The sequence below is a fragment of the Phaenicophaeus curvirostris genome, chromosome Z, assembly GCF_032191515.1.
Source record: "Phaenicophaeus curvirostris isolate KB17595 chromosome Z, BPBGC_Pcur_1.0, whole genome shotgun sequence".
NCBI classification, from domain to species: Eukaryota; Metazoa; Chordata; class Aves; order Cuculiformes; family Cuculidae; genus Phaenicophaeus; species Phaenicophaeus curvirostris.
The window spans coordinates 46,562,533-46,589,218 of NC_091431.1; the positions used below are offsets into that span (position 1 = coordinate 46,562,533).

Genomic DNA, 26,686 nt, shown 5'->3' on the forward strand with positions numbered 1-26,686 from the left:
GTTCCAGTGCCTCACCACCCTCATGGTGAAGAAATTCCTCCTTTTGTCTAGTCTAAACCTGCCCCTCTCCAGTTTATACCCGTTGCCCCCACTCCTATCACCACCAGCCTTTGTGAACGCTCCCTCCCCGGCTTTCCTGCAGCCCCTCAGGTACTGTCAGGCCGCTATAAGGTCTCCTGGGAGCCGCCTCTCTCCCCCCCGGCCTGTCCCGCCCCGGCCCCGCCGCCCCGTGACGCCGAACTCCCCGCGGCAGTTCCCCCGTTTCCCTCTCCCCCCGCGCCGCTTCCCGCCCCGCCCGCGCCACCATGGAGCTGCCGCCGCTGCTGCTCCGCGCCGTCATCATGGGGCCGCCGGGCTCCGGCAAGGGCACCGTCTCCGCGCGGATCATCAAGCACTTCGGCATGAAGCACCTCTCTAGCGGGGACCTGCTGAGGGACAACATGCAGAGAAAGACAGGTGGGGACAGGCCGGGGAGTGGGAGAGGGGGCGGGGAATGACACGGTCTCCCGCTCGGGATGGTCCCCGCAGCATCCCCTGTCCCCGTCCGAGGGTCCTGTCCCCATCCCCGAGAGACCCATTTCCATTCCCCCTACCCATCCCCAAAGGTCCTGTCCCCATTCCCTATCCCCACCCCCCGAGGGACCCGTCTCCATCTTCCATCCCCGAGGGTCCTGTCCCCATCTCCTGTCCCCATTACCGAGAGACCCGTCTCCATCCCCTGTCCCTATCCCCCGAGGGTCCTGTCTCCATCCCGTATCCCCACCCCCGAGGTTCCTGGCCCCATGTCCTGTCCCTGTCCCCCGAGGGTCCTGTCCCCATTCCCTGTCCTCATTCCCGAGGGACCCGTCCCCATCCCCCGAAGACCCGTCTCCTTTCCCTGTACCCATCCCCGAGGGTCCGGTCCCCACTCCCGGGTGACACAGTCCCGCTCCTCCCGGGAGGGGGGAAGGTCCGTCCCCCACCCCACTTCTTTCCCTTCTCCTACCCACCCACCGCTCCCTGTCCAGAAAAAAGATCCCGGGGATTTCTCCTGCTCTGCAATGGCCACCTCTGTGTGTCCCTGTCTGTGTGTCAGCTGTTCCCGGAGACCAGAGGCCACCAAAATGGGCCTCGAGGCTTTGGCTTCAGATCCTCTAAAAGCTGTCCCTTAGCATTGTGAGAATTAATTTTTAAGTTTTGCTGCAGCTGGTTTTTATGTTTAATTATTTTGTAATATAAATCTGTCATGTATCGAGAGATAATATGAAGACATAAATAACTTGAAAGGATAAACACTCTCTTAAAGTTGCAAGAACTTATTTATATGCTTAGTTGTCTTGTAAGATATAACTCTTTTAGGTCAAGAGATAACCTGAAAGGAGTCTCCAGACATGGTTGGATAACCTAAAGAAATATACATTTTTTGAGGACTAACATGGTCCTTTGTCTAAAACTAGTCTATATGCCTACTGCTTTTGTAAGATGGGATGCCTTTTTTAGAAGGACATCCCATTCAGGCCTGAATTGTAAAATAAAAATATTATTGTCTTTGCTTTGAAGACTTTGTCCTTTTCAATATTTTACCAGTGAGTAAGTGTTTCTCACAGCATCCTCTTTGTAAGCGTAAGCATCGCATATCTGGGGTTTATCCTTTTCCCCTTGTTTTGTAATGCATAGTTGTTTCGTTGTCTTGGCGCTTTTCATAGGCACCCAGTGGTTTTTTTTGTAGGCGTTTCTGATAGTCTTCTAGATGAAATGTCTCAAAAGGGAAAAATATTCATGTTTTTATCAGATGGGGCAGAAGGAGTAGTTCTGGTCAATCAGAGTTTGTCAGGTCTCCAGAGGCACCTACAATTACCAGCTATTCCAAAATTATAAGGCCTTGTCTCAGATGGGCAGGTGTAACTCTCCTGGTGCTCTCCAAAAACAACAGGCAAAATTTACAGACTGCTCACCTTGAGCTTTTTAAGTTATTATTACCTTACAACAAGCGCGTATCCTGCTTAGGTTTCAGCATGGTCTTATGGTTTCAGGATACAGAGTTGTTTGTATTAGGTAATAATGCGAATTATACTCACTGTATAGACCTAGCTCGATCTCTGGCTCTCTGTTGCCACAACTCCTCCCTCTGGCAGATTTTTGCAATGAGGAAAGGTCCTTCCTGACTTCCGCATTCATTTCTTCACCGTGGGGTTGAAAACCTAGTAAGCACCATTTCAGGTTGCATGTGATAAGTGAGAGTATTCTTACTTCCAGAACGTTGAAGCTGCGGAGGACCATGTTCACTCATAACTGTCACTGCAATATTATGGTTAGAAAACTGGCCCTCTTGGTTTTGGAAGCTTAAAAGCACATTTGAAGGTGGAAAATTATCTGTATTATGAATCAATTGCGAAGTCATTTCCACATCTCTTTTCACACGGACTGTGTTTGCCCTGTAAGAACAATGACTTTGGCTTAGATGACTGGCTTTAGTACAGTTGCTATCTACAAGTTAAACATTTGCTGGGAACACCACCTGTGCAGGCATATCTGATCACATTCATGCTTTTTCTGTCTGTTTGATTGCACAAGCCTAAGTTTTTATTTACAGAGAGTCATAAACTCAGAACTGTTGCTGTTACAGACTTTCAATGTAAGTCATACTTATTGAGAAACAAAAGCATTCCAGAAGATGAAGGAAACATTGTTTACTAAATACTTGAGATTTTGTGCTCTGTCAGTATGTCTTAGAAGCAAGATCAAACAGCACCAAAATCAAGCTGAAGGGCATGTGTGAAAATTCCAAGTGGAAATAACCCATTGTTTGATTTAAGGAGGGAGCCATGAAGTAATGGAAAGAAACATGATTTGGCAGTGTTCTAGGTCTGTTAGACAGATGAAAGAATGTGAGGAAGAACCAAGATGTGAAATTAAAGTGTAGCTGTCACTTAAAAACCCTGGATATGAGGAGAGAAGCCAGTGGAGGGTGTTAGGAATGATGAAGTTTGCTCCCAATTAGCTACCATGGAACTTACAGGAATCTGCTACAGTTTTCCATTCATTAATTAACCCAGACAAAGCTCAGTCTTAATTTTATTGAAAGTGAGCCACTGGTTGCAGAAATGGTCTCCAAAGAATATAGATGAATACTGAGGTAGCAGGAGTAAGCTGTACACTAAAGGAGGGATAAAGACTGAGAGACAACTCTGAGCTTTGACAAGTTTAGTCATGGCAAGCACTTTATAAGTTTTGATTGTAACGGAAAAGTCTGGCATTTTCCAGTTCTGCTGCTTTGGAGAGTGCAGAGTCTCTGACCACTTCCCTCCAAGAGGGCTAAGCAACCTTTTGTCTGAATATCCTAGAGTTTGCTTGCTGTAATGTGGTTAGGACATGAAAATCATTTGCAAAACATTGAAACAGGAATAACTGTTACCACCTAGACAGGCAAGAAAGCTGCATTGCCTTTAATTTCAGAGACCACCATGCCTATAGTGGTTTTAGACCCAAGATGAAAAGAAAAAAAAAAACCAAAACCAACCAAAATAAAACCAAGAAAACCTTACGAAGTCCCACCCCCAACAAAAGGGGAAAAAAGAGGCTATGATCTAGTATACAAACTTTTTGTCCTAATTTAACTGTTTGAGTACAGTTGTGCCTAGTGGTTTTTTTTCTGTAATAGTGGCTTTCTAAACAACCTGAGGTTTGTGGAGGGAGGCAGCATGTTTTCACCTTTAAAAAAAGACCTGTGTGCCTTACAGCGTGCTGTATGCTAATTCTTTCAGGGTTTCAAAGCTGATCTGTGTTTCCAAAGTACGTCAGTACCATTCTTGATCAACCTTGCCTTGCACATATTCTTAGATCATTATGGCGAAAGCAATGCTGCAGAGTAAATTAGTAACAGATTCAAGCACTAAGTGCACATTCTGTCTAGATGTACTTTATTCCTCCTGCCAGCCTACTTCTGCAGAGTACATAGTATCAAAGTACAGAAGAATAATAAAAGAGGTATGACTTGCTGACCTGGAAGAAGGGAGGCAGGGAGGAGAACGGATAGTTTGTACCCAGACAGTCACATCTTTTCCACAATTATTAGAAGTCTGACCAAGGTGCATAGTGCCTATTTCTAAACGGTCTTCAAACTTTTCATAGCCTGGCTCTAGGTGTGAACACCCAATAAAGGGAACCTATCCTTTTAGTACTTCCTCCACCCCCGCCCCTTCGCCCAAGCACCAAGGCTGCTGTTTGCATTATTTGAGGGTATTTATTGCTTTTCAGTTGCCTCATCTGAAGAAAAGCCTTATTACTATTGCACATTCCAATACTGCGTCAAGCAGTGGAACTGGTGTTCTTCATTGCTTTCTGCTGAAACTGGTTCTATCCTGTGTTGGTTTGTCAGTCTATCCCATTTTCTCTTCTGTTTAGTTTAGTGTAACTAGATCCGAATTGGCTCTAAGTACAGGCTTCTGCAGAGCCAAAATAAAACCAATCTAGCTGCTATTCTGGGTGACTTACATAACTGGCTAATTGTTTCATAAATGAAGGCCATGGAGACTTAGTGCCTTGGACACAACCCAGGCAAATGAATTTCTTCCCAGCTATACCCATGATTTGGGTGAACCACAGCATCCCATTGCCTGTCATGGAGGAGCAGGGTGTAATATCCAGAACAGTGGTATGTGGATGGCATTTTACTGAGCCAGTGGGCTAAATGATTGGTATTAAAAGTTAGTCATTTCTATGGGAAAATACTAGTGCCTGTGCACTCCCATAAATGTTTACAACATCTATAAACATCCTCCTGTAACTCTAGTCATCATAAAAATACATATCTGGCAAGCGTGTCTCACTGCATATTGCTCTCTTAAATACCAAAGGCATTTCTCTTTCTAGTGAAGCCATAAGTTAAACTGAGAAAATAACTTTTTTTTGACAGGAAATCTGAGGGCTGATACCTTAATGAACCTGTATCCCTTATATTTCCTTTTTTGAAGACTACTTTACTTAATGACCTCTCCTGATTGTAGTTTTTAGAACCTATGTTTTGAATACTTACTAGTAAAATTACTCGAAGGGTGTGGTGACAGAGGTGTGCCAAATGTCCTGTTGCCATCTGTGGAATTATAAATGGATCAAATTAAAATGATACATATTTGTATGATCACATCCAAACCGATTGTGTGGTTTTGAGTTTCAGCAAGCATGCTGTCTGTCTTGTTTGCAACTCTACTGTTCTGCACCATCCTGATCAAAACAATATTTTTGGCAGAGCTATAGTCTTTTTTTTTTTTTTTTTGCTTGCTGGAGGTCAGAGAGAGTGTAATGTGACTTCTCTTACTTTTGCAGAAATTGGAATCCTTGCCAAGTCCTACATTGATCAAGGTCAGCTTATTCCAGATGACATCATGACACAACTAGTGCTGAATGAGCTAAAAGGTCTAGATCGCTACAACTGGCTGTTGGATGGTGAGTTGGTATATTGGTTGTCACTATATATTGAGGGAAATCTGCACTGGAAAACTTAGAGTGCTTCAGTCTCTTGTAGTTACACTCCAGTAGGCATCCTCAAGTGGTAGTAGCTGGACAGCATCTGCTGGCAGCTTGTAAAACTTTCAGCATCTAGTCTGCCCTAGTTTCTTTTGCAGTAAAATGCCTTGAATATATTCCACCTTCAGACCATTACAGGGATGTTTAGTTCAAGTTGAAAAGGGTAGTTCAGCACTCCAGTAAATTTTCAAAACAATTCTAGTAGTTTCTGTTTTATTTCCCCTTCAAGTATGCATTGGTAAGTTTAATTTTTTAAACCCTTTCCATTAAAGTCCTTGGGGACACTCTTGAAGAGCAGGGCTGAGGAATTATTTAAATAGAAATGCAGGTATTCGATACAGCAACAAGTTAAGTATGGAAAGCAAGTACTGCAGCATTGCAGTGTGAAGTAAATCACCAACAAAAACATGGCTTAAATGCTCTAAAAGGTCTCTTTCATCTGCTTTTTGGTTCTGTTCTCTAGACTGAATTTTTCTGCAATTCTGCTGCATAATCTCATTGCTTCAGTGTTCATGGTAGAGAGAAAATGCATTTACTGCTGTTTTCATGAACTGAGTGGCTTTTGTTACCCCAACCCATGGGAGTACGCTTGGATGTGCAGCACAAAGGTAGTGTCCAAGATGGATGTGTATATTTTCAGATTCTAGTCACAACCTGTCTCAGTAAATAAAAGTTGTTAGCGTGCCTTTTTATGTAGACGTAGAGCAAAAAAAATCACAGTGGTCTCTATCCCTTAGTGCTTTACTGTAACTGCTTCTAGTACAGCAATCTGCTCTGGTGGCTTCAGTCACAGTTACATTCCTCCTGAGTGAAGATAAAGGCTTAATTCCCACAGTGAACAGCACAATGAAACTTAATCAATAAAGGAAAGAGTTGCAGTTGTTTTTTTTCTTTAGCTCCAGGTGCTGCTTACACACGGTTCCAGCCTAGTGGCTCTGGATAGGTAGCAGTATAGCTGGGCACACCGACAACTCTTAAAAAGGACAATGGTGTGGGGACAGTAAGACAATTTCTGCTGCATGTTACTGTGTGACCTTCTTTAAACTTTTGGAGAAATTTTGTCTGCATCAGCATTTGTAATGGGAGACTCAATGAATTACACTAGGGATAGCTCTGGCATAATTTGCTCTGTAGGAACAATGCCATTCTGTTGAAATACAGTAACCTGAAAGTCTTTAGTTTGATAACTGTAAGTCAGAACAAACAGCTGAAGTCAGCTAGGTTTGACTAAATAGAGTTGCTGTGCTGCCTGTACGCTCATTTAGCCAAATACCTGTTTCCACTGGCTTAATGATAAATTAGTGACTTCTAGAATCATAGCAAATGTAGCAGTCCAAGTCCTGTGTTTGTGGGTAAGATTAGCTTAATGTGCTGTTAAAACAGGGCACTCTTCTCTGTGTTCCTGGCTCTTCATAATTCATCACATCTTATAGATTGGTTTTTTTTGTATCAAGAAAATACCGTATGCAGCAAATGCTGGTTCAGTTTCAGTGAAATGCTTTTAAAGGCACTTTGATTTGTTGAGGAAGTTTCTCATTACTAAGTTTCAAAACGAACTCATTTTCCAGCTGCCTAACTGGGATGTGTGATGGTTGAGTAGCTTGTCAATAGTAACAAAGAACAGTGCTGGAGTCCTGTCTGTTACTCTGCTCTTAAGCTTTAGAAACACTTCTATGAGATAATGCGAACATAAGAGAAATAGGATGAGGGAAGCTGATAACTGTGATGCAAACCAGGTGCACCAGACTTAATGCATAAGCAAGAAATTGGGTCCGAGTCAATCAAGTCTTCTCTTTTGTGGTGTGTTGGAGAAGACACAGTAGCCCTGAAACCATAATTTTTTTAAAATTATTTTTATTTCCCTGTTATAAGGCTTGTTCTTGGCTGGTTCCATACTAGGCAATGGACTCATCAACTCATATTATGCAAAGGAGAGTTTATGAAGTTTGTACGTATCAGTACTTGCCTTTACGGAGATTTACTTGCTTAGTAGGATGAAAATTACAAGCTACTGAAGAACATGAGACTGTGCAAGAGCCTTGTATGTAGTGCTGTTATTCTAGTGAATCTGTGGTGCAATAGCATGCTCTGAAATAGCTTTGACCACTGAAGTTCTTGTGGTCAATTTTTCATTTTAAATTCTATGTGGCGACCTTCATTTTCTTGTTCTCTGTTTCTCTCCCCACCCCCTTCTTAAGTTCCACTAGATTTCTTTAGTAGCACATACTACCGGAGCAAGAGAGGTCATGGGGCAAAATGCAATGTTTTTTAAGAGAAGAGACAGATTCTTGAAGCTTGAGTGTTCTCACAGTCATAATCCCTGAGGATAGTTTGATACACTGGACTTCCCAGAACTCTTTCTAAAGCTACTCTTTGTTGCAAAATTAATCCTGAACTGCCTGTGGTAGATAGATTTGGTTTACTGCAACTGAATAAAGTGGAGTTTGTAATGGTCGCTTCGTTAAGCCAGACATATACAACTGTGGAAGTAAGTTGTCACCAGTGTTTCTACATTGTTCCAGACCTCTCAGTGAACTGCTTGTTGCTTTTTTTGTTCACAGTATTCATATAGTGCTTTTATTTAATAAAGTGGTATGTGGTAATATATAAGTATGGGGTCTTGCATTTATTTGTTACACTTTTGGGAAGATGGTTAGCTGTAATGAGGAGAGGAATTTGGGAGTCATTTAACATACTGAAGTGCCATGACATACTGAAAGAGATTTTGGAAAATCTTATGCCTCTTCAGCCAGCTTGGTTGAACAGAGAGATCTTGAGTGATATCAAGAAGAAGAGAAACGTTTATGGGCTCTGGAAGAGGGGACAGGCCTCTTGGGTGGACTACATGAGGGAAGTGAGATTGTGTAGAGAAAAAATCAGAAGGGCTAAGGCTCAGCTAGAAATTAGACTGGCAAAGTCTGTGAAAGATAACAAAAAATCTTTCTATAAATATATAAATAATAAAAGGAGGACTAGGGAGATGATACAGTCCCTATTGGACGCAGAAGGAACAACAGTGACAGGGGATGAGGAAAAGGCTGAGGTACTTAATGCCTTCTTTGCCTCAGTCTTTACTTGTAAAGAAAGTCGTTCCCTCTGTGTACAAACCCAGGAGCTAGAGGAGCAAAATGAGGCTCTCAGGATCCAAGAGGAGGTGGCCAGAGCCTTGCTAGCCCAACTAGACACCCACAAGTCTATGGGGCCGGATGGGATTCATCCAAGGGTATTGAAGGAGCTGGTGGATGTGCTGGCCAAACCCCTTTCCATCACCTTCCAACAGTCCTGGAAGACTGGGGAAGTTCCACTGGACTGGAGGCTGGCTGACGTTGTGCCCATCTACAAGAAGGGTCACAGGGAGGATCCAGGGACCTATCAGCCTGTCAGTCTGACCTCAGTGCCAGGGAAAGTCACGGAACAGGTGATCTTGAGTGCTATCATGAAGCACATGCAAGAGAACCGGGTGATCAGGCCCAGTCAACACGGGTTCACAAAAGGCAGGTCTTGCCAAACTAACCTGATCGCCTTCTATGACAAAGTGACTCGGCTGCTGGACGAGGGAAAGGCTGTGGACGTGGTCTTCCTGGACTTCAGTAAAGCCTTTGACACAGTTTCTCACAGCATTCTGCTTCGGAAACTGTCAGCCTCTGGGCTGGACAGGCACACACTCTCCTGGGTGGAAAACTGGTTGGACGGCCGGGCCCAGAGAGTGGTGGTAAATGGTGTGAAATCCAGCTGGAGGCCAGTGACAAGTGGGGTTCCCCAGAGCTCAGTGCTGGGTCCAGCCCTGTTCAATGTCTTTATCAATGACCTGGATGAAGGCATCGAGTGCACCCTTAGCAAGTTTGCAGATGACACTAAGCTGGGTGGAAGTGTGGATCTGCTGGAGGGTAGGGAGGATCTACAAAGGGATCTGAACAGGCTGGACCGCTGGGCTGAGTCCAATGGCATGAGGTTTAACAAGGCCAAATGCCAGGTCCGGCACTTGGGGCACAAGAAGGCCACCTGGCATCTTGGCTTGTGTCAGAAACGGCGTGGCCAGCAGGTCCAGGGAGGTTATTCTCCCTCTGTACTCGGCCCTGGTGAGACCGCTCCTCGAATCCTGTGTTCAGTTCTGGGCCCCTCACCACAAGAAGGATGTTGAGGCTCTGGAGCGAGTCCAGAGAAGAGCAACAAAGCTGGTGAAGGGGCTGGAGAACAGGCCTTATGAGGAACAGCTGAGAGAGCTGGGGTTGTTTAGCCTGGAGAAGAGGAGCCTGAGGGGAGACCTCCCTGCTCTCTAGAGCTACCTGAAAGGAGGTTGTGGAGAGGAGGGTACTGGCCTCTTCTCCCAAGTGACAGGGGACAGGACAAGAGGGAATGGCCTCAAGCTGCCCCAGGGGAGGTTTAGGCTGGACATTAGGAAAAAATTTTTCACAGAAAGGGTCATTGGGCACTGGCAGAGGCTGCCCAGGGAGGTGGTTGAGTCACCTTCCCTGGAGGTGTTTAAAGGACAGGTGGACAAGGTGGTGAGGGGCATGGTTTAGTGTTTGATAGGAATGGTTGGACTCGATGATCTGGTGGGTCTCTTCCAACCTGGTTATTCTATGATTCAACTTTTACAGTATGATGATGCTTTTTTTTTTTCTGTCCGACAGTTATTTTCTCTATTGACTGAATCAAAGTAATTCTCACTGTAACTCTGCTTTTGGATTTTTATGGACTTGTTTCCTTTGAAAAGGTTTTCCTAGAACGGTTGCTCAGGCTGATGCCCTGGATAAAGAATGTCAAATAGACACTGTGATTGACCTCGATGTACCATTTGAGACCATAAAACGTCGGCTCACAGCACGTTGGATCCACCCTACTAGTGGCAGAGTCTACAATCTTGAATTCAATCCTCCCAAAGTGCAGGTAAGCAATGAACTTTCTTGTTGATGGTAAATAAATGTTACACTGCAGTTGGTAATTGCAGGAAAATATTGTTTGCCTATGTTGTTGCAAAACACAGTAGCTCAGAAGAAAAAGAATCATAGAATCATAGAATAACCAGGTTGGAAGAGACCCACTGGATCATCGAGTCCAACCATTCCTATCAAACACTAAACCATGCCCCTTAGCACCTCATCCACCCGTCCTTTAAACACCTCCAGGGAAGGTGACTCAACCACCTCCCTGGGCAGCCTCTGCCAGTGCCCAATGACCCTTTCTGTGAAGAATATTTTCCTAATATCCAGCCTAAACCTCCCCTGGGGCAGCTAGAGGCCATTCCCTCTTGTCCTGTTCCCTGTCACTTGAGAGAAGAGGCCAGCACCCTCCTCTCTACAACCTCCTTTCAGGTAGCTCTAGAGAGCAGTGAGGTCTCCCCTCAGCCTCCTCTTCTCCAGGCTAAACAACCCCAGCTCTCTCAGCCGTTCCTCGTAAGGCCTGTTCTCCAGCCCCTTCACCAGCTTTGTTGCTCTTCTCTGGACTCGCTCCAGAGCCTCAACATCCTTCTTGTGGTGAGGGGCCCAGACCTGAACACAGGATTCGAGGTGCGGTCTCACCAGTGCCGAGTACAGAGGGAGAATAACCTCCCTGGACCTGCTGGTCACGCCATTTCTGATACAAGCCAAGATGCCGTTGGCCTTCTTGGGCACACTGCTGGCTCATATTCAGTCGGCTGTCAACCAAGACAAAAGACTTGTTTAATCTTTTAGGAGCACAGAACCTTTCTGAAAACACCTTGGCTCTCAGAGCATATTAGTGCCCTGGTAGAATATGTTTGTCTCTGGCAGACTGAAACACCGTGGGTTTTGTAAACGCTTGTTAAAGCTGTTCACTGATCTGCAATACTCTCAGTCTTGCACAATGGCATAGGAATTGGGCATGTTCTTAGCCTGTTCTGCAAGTTGGCAGCCTGTGCAGTCCAAGCTGTACAGTTCTCTTGTCCCTCCTCCAGAGGACTCATTCTTTGCATCTAGGAAGCACACCAAATCATCACAGGAATCCACTCAGTGCTTTCCCTGTATTTATATTTAACCAGGATGGGTATTCTCAAAGGAGCCACTGTCATATTGCAAAATCAGATACAGAAACTTGCCAGTCAGAGAAGTTTCTCAACAGATCAAAGAAGCTATGGCTTGAGACATCCTGTTATAGGATGTTCTGTTATAGCAGGCCTCGTAGCTTTTTGATTTTAGTGTTGCAGGAAAAGAGGCCAGCTGAAAATAGCCAGTAAGCCCTGGAAATTAGCAATTGGGAACACTGCCTTTGTATTGGTTAACCAGTGGCCATTTAAGTCATGGTTATCTTAAATTGTGGAAAAGCATAGGCAAGCTGCAGCACAGAATTATCAGACCTACTAAGGAGTAGGCTTCAGCTGCAACAGCTTTTCTATTAGGAACACTCCACCCTACTTTCCACAAATTAGCAGGCATATCACAACATTGCGAAGTGGATTGCAATGTTTAAGTGAAACCATGTCATGGAGCTGAAAAGCTGAAATATCTTTCTGTCTTCGTTATCTGTTAGATCTGCAAAACGTTAACTTACCCCACAGAACCAAAAGATTATGGCTTTAGAGTTAGCACAAGCCTGAAGGCTCAATGTTTGGCAGGTAACAGTGAAGGCATTGGTATTCCTCCTTGCACAGGTGCTGGAAAGAAACACTTGAATGTTTAATATGACTGTATTATGTAAACAAAGTAAGTTTGACCATACAGGTATTCTGAAACAGATTTTCTTAACACCTTCATGAACAGAGAAGCTTATTGAACACTGACAGTTACTGATTATTTTGAAAGTGATTGCCAGAATGCAAGCAGGAAAGGAAAACATTTTTTGAGATCTGATTTGCTTTGTATTTGCAAGATCACTCATGATTCCATTTAAAATGTCAGACTTGTCTTTAGGGAACAATGAACACTCTTGAGGATTTAGTTAATATGTAATTAATATGAGGATTTCATTTAATATGTAATAAGGGCCTCCTTACTCCTACAATCTGTGGTGAGTCATACATTCTGTCCTTAGATGCACAATGGTTCAATGCACCTAAGAAGGAGCCAACTTCTATGCCAGTAGTTAGGCCTTCATAAGATATGGCAGTGGACATTTTCTTTGGTCATTGCTGGTTTCATGGTTTAAAAGCTCTGTAATCACCTGAAGCACTTCAGCAAGTGAGAGTAAAGTAAAAACTGTCATAGTTCACACACTGGGTCCTTAACTGCATTTACGGAATCATAGAAAGCTTCAGCTGGCTTTTATGTCATTATTTGTACAGCTGTTGCTGAACGAGAAATCTTCTGTTTTGTGATTTAAAATCGAAGGGCCATTATTCCTTTCCCTGTATCAATATTGTCAAACAAATGTCAAACTGGCCTTTTGCTTGTTTCCTTTTATACAGGAATGTATTACCAAGAATATTGTTTTCCCTCATATATCAAGGGTTTATCTACATATTTCCCACATTCAACAAATGCAGCAGAGGACAAATTAGTCAAGTTACTATGACCCTGTGTTTGTTGCAGATACTGACAAAATATTTTTAACCGATGGACTGTTTAGTGGGATGTCGACACACATCGTAGCCTTTCTCTTCATAAGCAGAAATCTACACCTTGACTAACTGAAAACTGTTCATAATTTAAGTAGAAAATTACACAAAACATACTTAAACACAAATATACACCAATGTTTGCTTTTCATCATTATTAGGGCATTGATGATATTACTGGAGAGCCACTTGTTCAGCGTGATGATGATAAGCCAGAGACGGTTACCAAGCGGCTACAAGCTTATGACACACAAACAAAACCTGTTCTGGAATATTACCGGTAAGTAGTAAAATCTATTCTTCCAGATTAGCATAGTAAGGAACAGACCTTTTCAGTTACAGAGATACTGCAACAGTGAAGGTGACGTGAGTAGCAGTATGTATTTCATTAACTCAATAAGAAATCAACCCAGGAAAATGAGTATGTTTCCCACTATTGCATGAAACCTCTTCAGGAGCCTGCTTAGCAAAACTGCCTTTCACTACAGCCACATTTAGATTTACAAAGAGTGCTATGCATTATTCAATACATTGCAGTACTGTTCCAAGCAACACGGCTCTGGTTAGTAAGGTAGCAGAGACAGTTCCTTTTTGGGTAAGCTTTAACAGTTATTTTCTCTTCTGGATGTGTAAGTAGAAGCCCTCCTAACAATGGTAAAGGATTAAGTGATACTCAAATAGAAAAAAACTGTTAACGAGGATTTAAAAGTAGCTGTTCTGTGTGAGACTGTGATAAGCACAGAGAACAGAAGACTCTGGGAACAAGTAGCTATTTGACAATACTGCCACTTGCACTGCAAAATGACAAATTATTAGTTCTTTTAAGAATGAAAATTATACACAAATTTCTCTTAATGTAGAGCTGCAAATATCACACTGTTAATATACGGATAATAGTAGGTCACCATGTAGAGCTTTGTAGTCTTGCCCAGATAATGTAATCAGACTCTTTGACAACACCCCCAAAGTGACTTTTTGTCCTCTATCTCCATATCTACAACTCTTCATTATGCTCTAACAAAACTGTTCAACAGAAGATTAGAAGCTCCATCTTCAGGGTGGTTAAGTTTTAAATCAGGAATTCTTCTGGATTGACAGTGGTTTTCCTGACTCTGGTAGCTTTTGGAAGTGAAAATGCCTCAAAGTACCACTGTAAAACAGGCCTGATCTATTATAATTACTGGTAATAATATACTTTACAGATAAAACTAGCTACTAAAATTAATTCAGAATAACTTGATTGTGCCTGGTTCACCTGCTTATTCTGATGTACTTTCTGTGATCCTTGAGGTGTAAGGTTACAGTCTGAGGAAGAGAGTAATGCATGTCCAACCTGCATTCCCAATGTTAAGACTATGCATGGTGTTAAATCACACGCATATTCACATACTCCTGCCAGAGCAATCTTAAAGTGATGTGGAGACACTGGAACAATTGGACAACTTTACTTTCATCATACTTTCCTCTTTTTCTTCCTTAGGAAAAAAGGGTTATTAAAATCCTTCTCTGGAACAGAAACCAATAAGATCTGGCCTCATATCTATGCTTTCCTCCAAACCAAGTTGCCAGATGTAAGCCAGAAAGATGCTGCCGCTCCCAGGTGAAAATAGATCTAACTTCTGCTCACCTGTCAACGCTCACACTTGCTTACATGAGATTCAGCCATCAAGGATTTCTTAAGTAGTCTACCAGACTGATCAATAATTAAAGTCTACATTATCCTTAACTTACATGATGATAAAACTTTGTTGCCTGTGGTTCTCACTTTAATGCTGTATTTTTTTTTTGTATTAAAGATACCCGATTTTTATAATATAGTAACTGATTTAACAAAAGCAGCTACTCTGGTGTCTCTTATTGAGAAATATGTATGTCTGCAAATTTGACAGTGAAGGAAACACATTCAGAATACAGCTTAATTACAAAGCACACTGATAGATTTACTCACTCATGAACTGTTGTGCAAAGCAACGATAAGGACATGAAAGCGTGTTTCTTGAATGTGTGATTAGCTGGGGGCTAGTCAGAAGCTGTGGAGAACTATGACCACCATTCTGCAAAAAGCTGTATCACACCAGAACTGGTATATATAAAGGTTGACCTCATGGAAGACAGTCACCACCCTGTAGCTTTGCTTGGTCACTAGATTGAGAGTTTCAAGAAGAAACTCTTGTTCCCCAGCAAAACCTGGGGAACAAACAAGTCTGTCTAGGCAATGCCTGAAGTAGCTGTGTCATACTAATGCAGGTCCCAATCTTGTTTTCAAGTGACTGTTTGTAAATGACTACAGAACTGTGGTGCACCTTGAGACACGTCGTCAGTGTGGAACTCAAAAGTTTCCCCTTACTCTAAATGAACAATACGAGCAGCAGCTGTCACTGCAAGCAGCTTTCCTTACAATTTAAAGGAAGCTTGCCAAAAGGCTGACCACTTGTACTTTCATCTTCATATGGAAGCTGTAGACAGAGCAAGTTTAGAGATACGCTTCCTGAAAAAATTATTGGAAAGCAGTAGCTACCACATTACAATGAGCCACACCGATGTGCTGCTTATTTATGCAATCTAATTTCAATAAAAAGCAGCTGTACCTGGCTTTTTGCCAGCCTATGTGTTTCACTTAGCAGGGAAGGAATCTCATTATGATTTGATACCTATTCCCACACCATCCAATTTGCCTTCCTTAAAAACTTAAAAAATAACTTCCATTATATCACAGATTGCTAGAGCAATGTGGCTTTCCTGCTAATGGTAGCAATTGCAAGTCCCTGTGCAACACTGCCCTTACTAACCTTGTACACTACATCCAGTTAAAAATAAACCACGTTATTAGCTTCCCTTAGGTTCCCTTAAAGGGAAACAAATTATTAAGGAGGAGGCAGTGTCTACTTATCCTCTCTGGAGTTACCTGTCAAATATAAAAATAAAATAATAAAAAAAAGCTTTATTTGTGTAAAGGAGGCTACCTCTAATCTGCATCTGGGACACTGCTCCTGCATGCTCCTTTATCCTCAGTCTGTCTGCAAAAGAAGACATGAAAAGCCACTTCCATCAGTGAAACTGTAGTTCCTACTTCTGCTAGTGCATTTGTACTGATACTAGTTCTGGCATATACTGCAGACTTAGACTTTTCCTTCTCTCTACTATAGCTGAAAATTACTAGATCTCAGACTGAATTAGCAACTGCAGCTAGACTGTGTTCATCAGACTACTGAAATCTAGATAACTTCCAGACCTTACATACAATCAGAACAATACCATAAAGGGCTGAAAGTGCTTACCAGTTCCATTATTTTAGATATGAGCTTCCTGGAGTCTTCCAACTGCACTATACATTTCTTATAAATTGAACTCCTTTAATAGCAGCAAGTTAGAAAAGCACAGTACAACTTTGGATTGCAGAGGTTCTGTGGAAGGCCTTGTTTAGAAACAGGATTTGGATTTTCAGCTCCTGCAACAGAAAACTTGTAATGATTTTCCACTTTAATTGTTTGAGTTGGAAATACCACAAACCCACTTTAGCTTAGTAGCATGAAATACCTTTCAAACCCTGCATGACACCTTATCCTATATGAACTATGACAAAGCTTTTTGTTTTAACTGAAGTCTTAACCTAACCCTTGTACCTCAAGTTCCCTCCATCCCCTCTATCAAATACTTCTCCTTATAATGAGTCTTGGTTTTAAAAAACAAACTGAAATTGGCTTTATGAACAAGAAGAGACTCAGACTTTCAGGAATCATACAACCCAGCACTCAAATAGAAACACATTGCTTATATTTTAGGATAAAACCAAGTTATGTTTAATGAAAGCACAATGTAACATTTAAATCCCCTTAGCAGAGGTAGAAAGCCAGTGTTTTAATCTATTCCATTCAGATCTGAAATACTGATACCAGACACTGATTTATTGCTATTAGTGATAATCAAATTTGAGAGCTTATAATGTCAGTAAGGTAGCATGAGTACAGTTGTGATTTCCGATATTCATAGACTAAAACATTTCTACATCTGTAGTAAGACAACAGCAGATTCTACCAAGAATCTACCATTTCTTGTAAACATTGTATTTGTGCAGATTTTCTTTTTCATACTTTAATTTCTAAATTCATGAAAGGCAAGGTTAGTAGCAGAAAACACATCCAGTTTCACATTCGGCAATATGAGAACCCTGCTCTTCAAGGACAACCAAAAAAAACCTAGCAGCACATTTTCAAACAATATTACAAGTTTTTCTGAATTACCCACCCTTTAAAATACCTTCCCCCCAAACCAAACAACAACAACGAATAAAAACTGACACCAAAAATAAAGTGCAGTACCCAGAAAAATAAATGTCAAGAAAATAGCTGTGTTTGTTTCTTCAGAAAAAAAAAAAAAACAAAAAACCAAAACGCCCAAAAATAAAGAGAACTTGGCCTCAGTCTTAACAGTACTATACTGTATCCATCATTTTGGATTCTTCTTCATCTCTTTGTATCACAGAGTTTAAACTGCAGGCATCTGTGTTTATGGAACCTTGTAGGTCACCTGTGTTCTGCAACAGATGGAAAATTGACAGCTTAATTTTTCATAAGTGTATATATTGAGGGAGGGAGACAGAGACAGAGGGAGGGAGAGAGAAAGAGAAACATTTTTTAGCTTAAATAGGACTCTTCCTGTTATTCATCTTAAGAGAAGACCTATTTGCAATAGGAAGGAAATATGCTCTGAAAGTCATCAACCTATAGTATCTCTCTGTGTCACAGAATCACTAGGCTGGAAAAGACCCACAGGATCATTGAGTCCAACCATTCCTATCAAATACTAAACCATGCCCCTCAGCACCTCATCCACCCGTGCCTTAAACACCTCCAGGGAAGGGGATTCAACCGCCTCCCTGGGCAGCCTGTTCCAGTGCCCAGTGACCCTTTCTGTAAAGAATTTTTTCCTAATGTCCAGCCTAAACCTCCCCTGGCAGAGCTTGAGGCCATTCCCTCTTGTCCTGTCCCCCGTCACTTGGGAGAAGAGGCCATCACCCTCCTCTCTACAACCTCCTTTCAGGTAGTTATAGAGAGCAATGAGGTCTCCCCTCAGCCTCCTCTTCTCCAGGCTAAACAACCCCAGCTCTCTCAGCCTTTCCTCATAAGGCCTGTTCTCCAGCCCCTTCACCAGCTTTGTTGCTCTTCTCTGGACTCGCTCCAGAGCCTCAACATCCTTCTTGTGGTGAGGGGCCCAGAACTGAACACAGGATTCAAGGTGCGGTCTCACCAGTGCCGAGTACAGAGGGAGAATAACCTCCCTGGACCTGCTGGCCACACAGTTTCTGATACAAGCCAAGATGCCATTGGCCTTCTTGGTCACATGGGCGCACTGCTGGCTCATGTTCAGTCACTGTCAACCAACACCCCCAGGTCCCTCTCTTCCACGCAGCTTTCCAGCCAGTCTTCTCCTAGTCTGTAGCACTGCACACATTGTTGTGCCCCAAGTGCAGGACCTGGCATTTGGCCTTGTTAAACCTCATGCCATTGGACTCTGCCCAGCAGTCCAGCCTGTTCAGATCCCTTTGTAGATCCTCCCTATCCTCCAGCAGATCGACACTTCCACCCAGCTTAGTGTCGTCTGCAAACTTGCTAAGGGTGCACTCGATGCCTTCATCCAGGTCATTGATAAAGACATTGAACAGGGCTGGACCCAGCACTGAGATCTGGGGAACCCTACTTGTCACTGGCCTCCAGCTACAGTTAACTCCATTTCCCACCACTCTCTGGGCCTGGCCATCCAACCAGTTTTCCACCCAGGAGAGTGTGCGCCTGTCCAGGCCAGAGGCTGACAGTTTCCGAAGCAGAATGCTGTGAGAAACTGTGTCAAAGGCTTTACTGAAGTCCAGGAAGACCACATCCACAGCCTTTCCCTCGTCCAGTAGTTGAGTCACTTTGTCACAGAAGGCGATCAGGTTAGTTTGGCAGAACCTGCCTTTTGTGAACCCGTGTTGAGTGGGCCTGATCACCCGGTTCTCTGGCAAGTGCTTCATGATAGCACTCAAGATCACCTATTCCATGACTCTTCTCTGGCACTGAGGTCAGACTGACAGACCTGTAGTTCCCCGTAACTTTCTTACATTTCCTTGCATAGCTTTTATTCGGTCTTAATATTTCTAGCAGTTGCCTGCACATTTACTTAGAATTCATCTGTTGGGACTTTATTTGAAAGGTGCTGTAATCAAATAATTTCAAATAATCAAATAATTTCAAATAATTTCCCCAATTCCATTTCTGGCAGTATTTTAAGTTGCTTCTTCATTCCAGAACGTGGTTATCACTAGTAATGTAAAAAAAACACCCAAGTATCCTCAGTTTCCCTATTATCGCAACAGACTTTCCTTAGGCTTGGCTTACCCTAAGGATGCCACGAACAGGGCTAGTCAGTTTACACTGTGTCATGGTTTAGCACTCAAACCACAATACACTGGAGGCTCATTTCACTGCTTGTGATAAAGAATAAACACAATTCCAGCACCTGATCAGTTTTATGATGCAGTGTTTATTTTGAGCATGAATATACAAAGGCACAGAACCCTTCCGACCTTTTACTGATGCTTTCTGAATTTCAAAAAGTAAAAGGAAAGCCCATCTATGCCTTGCGTCTTGATAATACTGCATGATATATCCTGAGCACTAGTTGTTCAAGGAATAATCCCCTTGATATTTCAGGAAGGTACAACTTCTCAAGGCTGGACTGAATCTTATTTTAGTTAAATTAATTTCTAGAAATAATAAACCTACCTGTGAAAAAGATGTCAGCTGTCCTGCAAGACCAGGATTGACACTGAGATCATGTAGTAACATAGTTTGAAAGCCATGTGATTGTGACCAAATTCTCACTCTCGTCTTGAATGCCTCAAGTTCACTTTTAAAAGCCTCAAAATAGCCTTCTCCTGTCTACAAAGAGGAGAAAAAAAAATAGCTGCACTTCATCCATATTTACTTTTAAGTTGTATGTGTACAAAAAAAGTACAGTGCTGAAAAAGAATACAGTGATGTATGTTATACCTTTTGGGGAATAACAACTATGAAAATCTCAAGAATAATGTTAGTCGATTTAAAATGAAATTTCAGAGAGATTTAATTTTAAGGTAATGTGTAGTGTTTGTATGAAAAAGCAAAACAAATGATCTATCTAAAGACATGTAAAATTAAGTCTAATTTTAACCCTTCCCTTATTTCAAGTGAGAAGCTAGTACCTTTAGAAAAACAGGTGCTTGTTGTAGCACTCCGGTCAAAAGTAAAGCACAAGTTGATTCACACTTTAACTGAACCTCTTTAGGCAATACCGAGATCCATCAGTCTTGAATAACTGAATACAGTCTACAGTAAACCACAGTTTCAGTATTCCTGCATTTCTTCTGCATAGCTCTGGATTTCTTTATTTCAGTAACAAGAAAGCGACACTATTTTGGGCCCCACTGTGAATTGCTGATGCAATGGAAAGTTATAACCATATGTAGGTACACTGTAAAAACACAAGTGTAATTGGCCAAAATCAGTCTTTAAATTGGCCTGTTTGTTGTTGTTACTTGGTTAATACTTGTGTATAACACTCCTCTTGTCCTCCTGCTCTATCTTGCTTTCCCTTTGGCATAAGCAAAATCCACAAAACTTTCATTTTCAGACTTGGAATTACACCAAAATATTCTTCCTAGTTTACCAACAAGACACTTCCCCCATAAGCCTCAGTCAACCAGTCAGTCAATTAAAACATTTAGCCTCTTATGGACAGGAAGAAACCACCTCTAAAACTCTGGTTCCCTTGCACAGGATCCAGAGTTTCTCCCATCATTACACAAATTGACTTACTTTGGCTTTTTGGAAAAACAGACGAAAACAGCCTCTTGGATCCACATTGCAGTTTCTGGCAATTTCTATAATAAACTGCATTACAACTGCTTGGTGTGCTACTTGCTCCATCAAAGCTCTTTTCTTGGGAAAAAAAAAGAAGTTATGATTTAAGGATATTTGATATAATTATTTTTCTAAACATTCAGCATAATTTCTTTTTCTCTGAATTCCTAAACAGATGAGAACTGATGCTCGCAGAAGCAAGGGATCTGATAATAGCTATAACTAGACATACATGTGACAATGCACTGTAGAATTTTCTTTCAATGAAGATAGGGTTGGAAGAACAGTTTAAACAGCTAATCAAGTTTGTCTGCTTTTCTGAGCTGCAAAGGAGAAACTGTATGCTTTCAAATAGTTTAAACATCATTTTCATACCTGTTCAGCTTCTAGGTGAAAACACCACAACATGAGATATCTAGATGTTTCTTCACATACGAGATATGGGTGATCAGACAAAAATCTTTGACTATCATCCCATCTGCTCAGCATACCTGACGAGAGAAACATAGTTAGGATATTCTAAATGGATAAATGACTTATTGCAGCAAGGAAGTTACTTGCATTGATATCCAGGCATATATAACACCTTTGCAATTCTATAACCTCAGAATGACAGCATGCAGCTAAATGAGTGGCTTTATTTATACATAAAACCAACACTGAAAGAGCGTTACCACCAGATAAAATCAGACTTTGAAGATATTAAAAGTAGATTTTAACAGTCACAATTTCCTAAATTTTAATGCATCTCTAGCATTTTTGATTATTTGATTTTTTTTGAAAATTTGATTATTTTTTATCAGTTCTCATAGACACTAAGAAAGTGGTGTAGGTAACTATTAGTTACACTATCAAATAGTTTAAAAAAACTTCGGATAAATTTACATTCTGCAGTGATTCTGACAAATACAAATCCTCTAAATGTTTGCAAATAAGAATTCAAAGAAAAGAATGTGTAATCTGTCAAAAATAAAAGTGTTTCTAACACATGGTTTGCTGTATTTTTCAGAAATTTGAATTTTATTACAGGAACAGCTTGATATCAAAAAGCAAAGCCATGTCAGTATCGGGAAGTTAACTAGAAGATTCAACTATGATAACATGAAGCTCTTCATGTAAAGAGCCAAGTTTAAAAATCAGAACTCAATACTTAGACCACTTCTTGAAGCTGTCCTTCAGGTACCACTGACAGTCAAGTCTTTACTGGCAACCAGATGTGCAGCTTTGCCAGTCTATCAGTGTGTAATTATAACTGGGCTAAAGACCTACGCTAATATTAATTCTAGCAAACTAATGCCTGAAAAGAAAGTAATGGCTGGTGTTTCTTTTGGCTGTTTTGATCCAAGAGAGCTATTCCAAATAAGTTTTTTATTGCTTGGAAGCCAGAACAGGATCCAGAAGCAGGACTTCCGCACCACAGTTAGCAAAGTCCACATGACCTCTCGGCAGCAGCTAGCACAGAAGAAGAGTCTTGAAAGAGCATTAATATACTGTCCCTTTTTACAATGGACTTAAGCATTTTGAATTAAAATAACAACATGGCTTTGAGTATAGGAGGTATGAAAAAAATTGGTGATGTTGTGTAATATGGTTGCTTCTATAACAGCTTAATCTGAACTTAGACAATAAAGTAATTCTGCCCAACTCTTGTCTAGGAATCCTGCAAGAAAACATTGAAACTACAAAGAACTGAATTTTGCCAGCTCAGTTCTGTTTTCGATTGTTCTTGAATTCCAAATATGCCTATACTATATCGTAGTCTGAAAGCAGCCTGTAACTAAGAGTGGAAACCACTTACAAGAACAATGAAAATTTCAGATTACAAGACCATCTTTGTTGCTTAACTGAACTCAAGAATTATGACAGAGCTAAAGTGACACCTAGTGGATAATTAAATATACTTTTAAGAAATGGACAGTCATTATTCTGATAGCTTAACAGCCACTAGAAAAACATTTATTATAACGAGACAGCTATGAAAAATCCCATGTGTTTTTATATACATGACTTACACAGCCATGAATGTCCATGACTTTTCCCACTGAACAGCAGAAAAAGTTGCTAGAAACTTAGTTTTCAGGGCTTTAGCTCATTTGAGTATTAATTTTTTTTAAAATGTAAGTTCTTTTTAAATGTAAGTTACAGGAACTAACAAGCTTCTACAGTTTACATCCCATATCCCTTCAAAATTATTATTATCTGTCCTGATAAAATAAAGCTGAACAGTCATTTAGCCAGGTTTTTCACTTATTAGTATTCATTCCGTACAATAAGGTGCAAACTTACATAAATTCTGTATAAGTCTGAACTGCAAAATGTTGGAAAAAGCAGACTCACCAAAATGTCTAATCTTTTGTTCATGTTTTTGCATAAGTGGTTCAGACACATCTTCATCTTCTATTTCTTTTTGATTAATAAAACTCTGAGGAAGAGAAAATTTGTATTATCACAGAAACTCCAGACATACCTTTTTGTGATACATAATATTATATTTTAATATGTTACTATTTAAAGAGCTATGTTCTAATTTTAGAGTCACATCATACGCTTGAGAAGGTTTTCTTTTAAGAAGTGCATTACCTAATAATAGAGCTTAAAAGTCTCATTACAGTCTACTGACCAAAGAACTCTGGAAAACCTCTGTCCTTGGGTAGGAATTAACTGATCCATCACCAAGGAGAATCAAGTACATTGCAGCCTGGATTCAGATTAATCAGTGAAATTAGGACATGTGCTTGCTGTTCAAATTAAATTGTGAAATCAAAGCTAAGACTCTACTATATGTGTGTGTGTATATATATATATATAAAGAAGTCTGTGCTAAATAATCTGTATTATAGTAGTTATTAGTAGATAAAAACGTAACAGTTTCACATTTTAAGAATTTGGCACAATACAGAAGCACTCTCTTCATGTGAAGAAACGATTCTTCGGCCCATGGCAACACTTGCCCTACACAGAATAATGGAGTGGTTTGGATTGGAAGGGGCATTTAAAGATCATTGTTATTCTATCCCCTCCTGTTGTGGGTAGGGACATCTTCCACCAGATAAGGTTGCTGAAAGCTCCACTCAACCTGACCTGTATTGCTTCCAGGGATGGGGCACCCACAACTTCTCTGGGCAACCTGTTCCAGTGTCTCACCACCCTCATCCTAAAATATTTCTTATTTATACCCACCCTCTTCAGTTCAAAACCACTGCCCCTTGTCCTACTGCTACAGGCAGCGTAAAAACATCTCTTGCCATCTTTCTTAGAAGCTCGCTTCAAGTATTAAAGGACTGCAATACGGTCAATAAAGTCTCCCTAGAAACTTCTCTTCTCCAGGCCGAACAATCCTAACTTTCTCAGCCTTTCTTCACAGGGGAGGTATTTCATCCCTCTGACCATCTTTGTGGCCCTCCTCTGGACCCATCCCAATAGGTCCGTGTCTTCCCTATACTGGGGACTCCAGAACTGGACACAGTACTCCAGACTGAGTCTCACCAGAGTGGAGTAGAGGGGAAGAATCACTTCCCTCTACATGATGGCCACACTTCTTGTGATGCAGCCAAAGATATGGTTGGCTTTCTGGACTCTGAGGGCACACTGCGGGCTCATGTCTAATACCTGACGACCCACGCAAATTCTGATTGGCATTTCTGGTAGAGAAATGTCATCCAGATTTGCAGCTTGCTTGCAGAAGTGCAGTTTGCTCCCGTTCATAGGAAAAGTTAGGAAAAAAAACCCCTCGACTCATTAACACATACTGTGGTTTTGTGCTACACTGGACACAGAAGACACTCATTCACACTGATATGGGTCATACCTTATTAAATACCTCCTTACTAACAGGATCTGTGTTCCATAAATTCTGTCTTTCCCTCTGGTTTAGCGCTTCTTCTTTTCTTCTCCACTCTTCCTCTCTCCATCTTAGCTCTGCAGCTTCAGCCTTTGCTTGAGCAGATTCCTGATCGTGGGACTCTGAATTATGCAGTGCTAAGCTACCAAGCTTTTGCTGGGCTTCTGCTAGGTTCCATGTGCATTCTACAGAGTGCTTCACGAACTCACTTTCTTTTTGGCAGGCTAATTCAATCCCTTGGCGGTATGTCTGTGAGGAAAATCAGATATGCTATTTTTGGAGGGAAAACTGACATTTTACAGTTTATATAGCAGCAGACAGGCCTAAATCCCAAAGATAATACACCTAGAAGGCAACTTAGATATGCAGCATTATATTCATAGGAGTGATGAATCCTGATATTGTACTGCTAGATTTTCAGAAAGAGGTTTCTAATTCAAGCTGTCTTAATTTTGCTAAGTGCATTTGCAAAATCACGGATAAAGTACTTCAATCAGTAATAGTTTCCAGACTGTAAAGATACTTTTGATACAGCTGAAATCCCCCTGGCTATCTTTTGGCTGCAATGCCGGCAACAGCTGAATACTCTCAATATATACTTCTGAGAAGAAAGTATTGGTTTTATGATGTCAGATCTCAACAGTAAAGTAACTGCTGCTGCCTGCATTCCAATAAGGATTACTACCTAACAGATGACCAACATCTTCCTTTCGGCTGATGGTGAAGGTGGAATTTAAGTTATGAAGTGGCTGAGGCCCAGCACAAGCATATGCCCCTTCTGGTCAAATCCATTGAGAAAGTCACTACTCATAGCTGGGGAAAAAAAAGTCAGCCCTTAAGCCATTGTGCTTACGTTATTTCCAGGTGTGCGACAGGAATTCACACCCAATAACTTATAAAATTGTTATTTTATTTATATAAAAGCATATGCCGTGCCTTCGCATGAAGAGTGGAAAAAAGACACACATACACATTATCTCCTCAGCCTTCCAGTGCCATGTTATTGGTGGAAATCCGTGGTGCCGACAACCACTGGCAGAGGGACATGAAGGACAACACGAACTGTGAACTATTATTTGAAGGAAACTTTAATGAGGGGACATCAATGTTCTTGTGCCAATTTTGTTTGGGAATTGCAGCATTTTAATCTTTTTTTTTTTTCCCACATAACAAGATGAACATTTCCCTGTTTGGGAAACTAACGTCATGGCAGCTTCTTGCAAGAACACGCACAATCCCTGGCAACGTATTCACAAAACGCTGACTCGCCCCAGCCAACAGAGAAACAAAACCGCCCACGGATCCGATTTCTAGGCGTAAGGATGCCGGAATAACTTCAGGCCGGCTCCCTCCACATCGCTGGTCAAACGTGGCACCGTTCCTGGCACCAAGCGCCAGCTCCCCCCACGCCGGCAGCGCCTCCGCCCGCCCCGGCCTCCACCGCCGCCCCCCGCGCCCCCCGCCGAGGCGCCGGGGGAAGGACGCGGAGGTACCTGCGGTTCCGACAGGGGCTGCCGGGAGGCGGGAGCCCGGCCCGGCTCCTCGTCGCCGTCCTCCGCCGGGGCGGCGCCGTCCCGGGGTCCCGGCAGCCACAGCGCCATCTCCCCCACCGGCCCGCGCGTCTCGCCGGAAGTGAGGCTGCAAGCCGCTTCCGGCCGGCGGGGCGGGCCTGCGAGAGCCTCCTCCTGCCCCTCCCCACCCGGTGGGCGGGGCTACGGTGAGGGGGCGGGGCCGAGGGGTGAGGGAGGGGCGGGCTGGAGCTTCCCACAAGGATTCACCATTTTATTTTTCCTTACTGCTGGTTTCACGTACGTTTAGGGAGGCTCTGCAAAAGGATCTGAACAGGCTGGACCGCCGGGCTGAGACCAATGGCATGAGGTTTAACAAGGCCAAATGCCGGGTCCTGCACTTGGGGCACAACAACCCTGTGCAGTGCTACAGACTGGGAGA

The 26,686-nt window shown here is 42.1% G+C and overlaps 2 protein-coding genes across 2 annotated transcripts; one reads left to right on the forward strand and one right to left on the reverse strand.

Moving 5' to 3' along the window:
• Positions 1-272: 272 nt before the first annotated feature.
• On the forward strand, positions 273-15,150 carry AK3 (adenylate kinase 3). Its single transcript, XM_069879816.1, has 5 exons — positions 273-456; positions 5,305-5,424; positions 10,223-10,395; positions 13,180-13,298; positions 14,499-15,150. Exons 1-5 carry the CDS (start codon positions 306-308, stop codon positions 14,620-14,622), a joined length of 687 nt encoding a protein of 228 aa, XP_069735917.1. The 5' UTR covers positions 273-305; the 3' UTR covers positions 14,623-15,150.
• A 2,219-nt stretch (positions 15,151-17,369) lies between these two features.
• CDC37L1 (cell division cycle 37 like 1, HSP90 cochaperone) lies at positions 17,370-26,355 on the reverse strand. The gene is made up of 7 exons (XM_069879815.1): positions 26,230-26,355; positions 24,704-24,985; positions 23,233-23,317; positions 21,271-21,386; positions 20,851-20,973; positions 19,780-19,935; positions 17,370-17,552 (listed from the first exon to the last, which is right to left on the reverse strand). Exons 1-7 carry the CDS (start codon positions 26,335-26,337, stop codon positions 17,451-17,453), a joined length of 972 nt encoding a protein of 323 aa, XP_069735916.1. The 5' UTR covers positions 26,338-26,355; the 3' UTR covers positions 17,370-17,450.
• Positions 26,356-26,686: the final 331 nt, after the last annotated feature.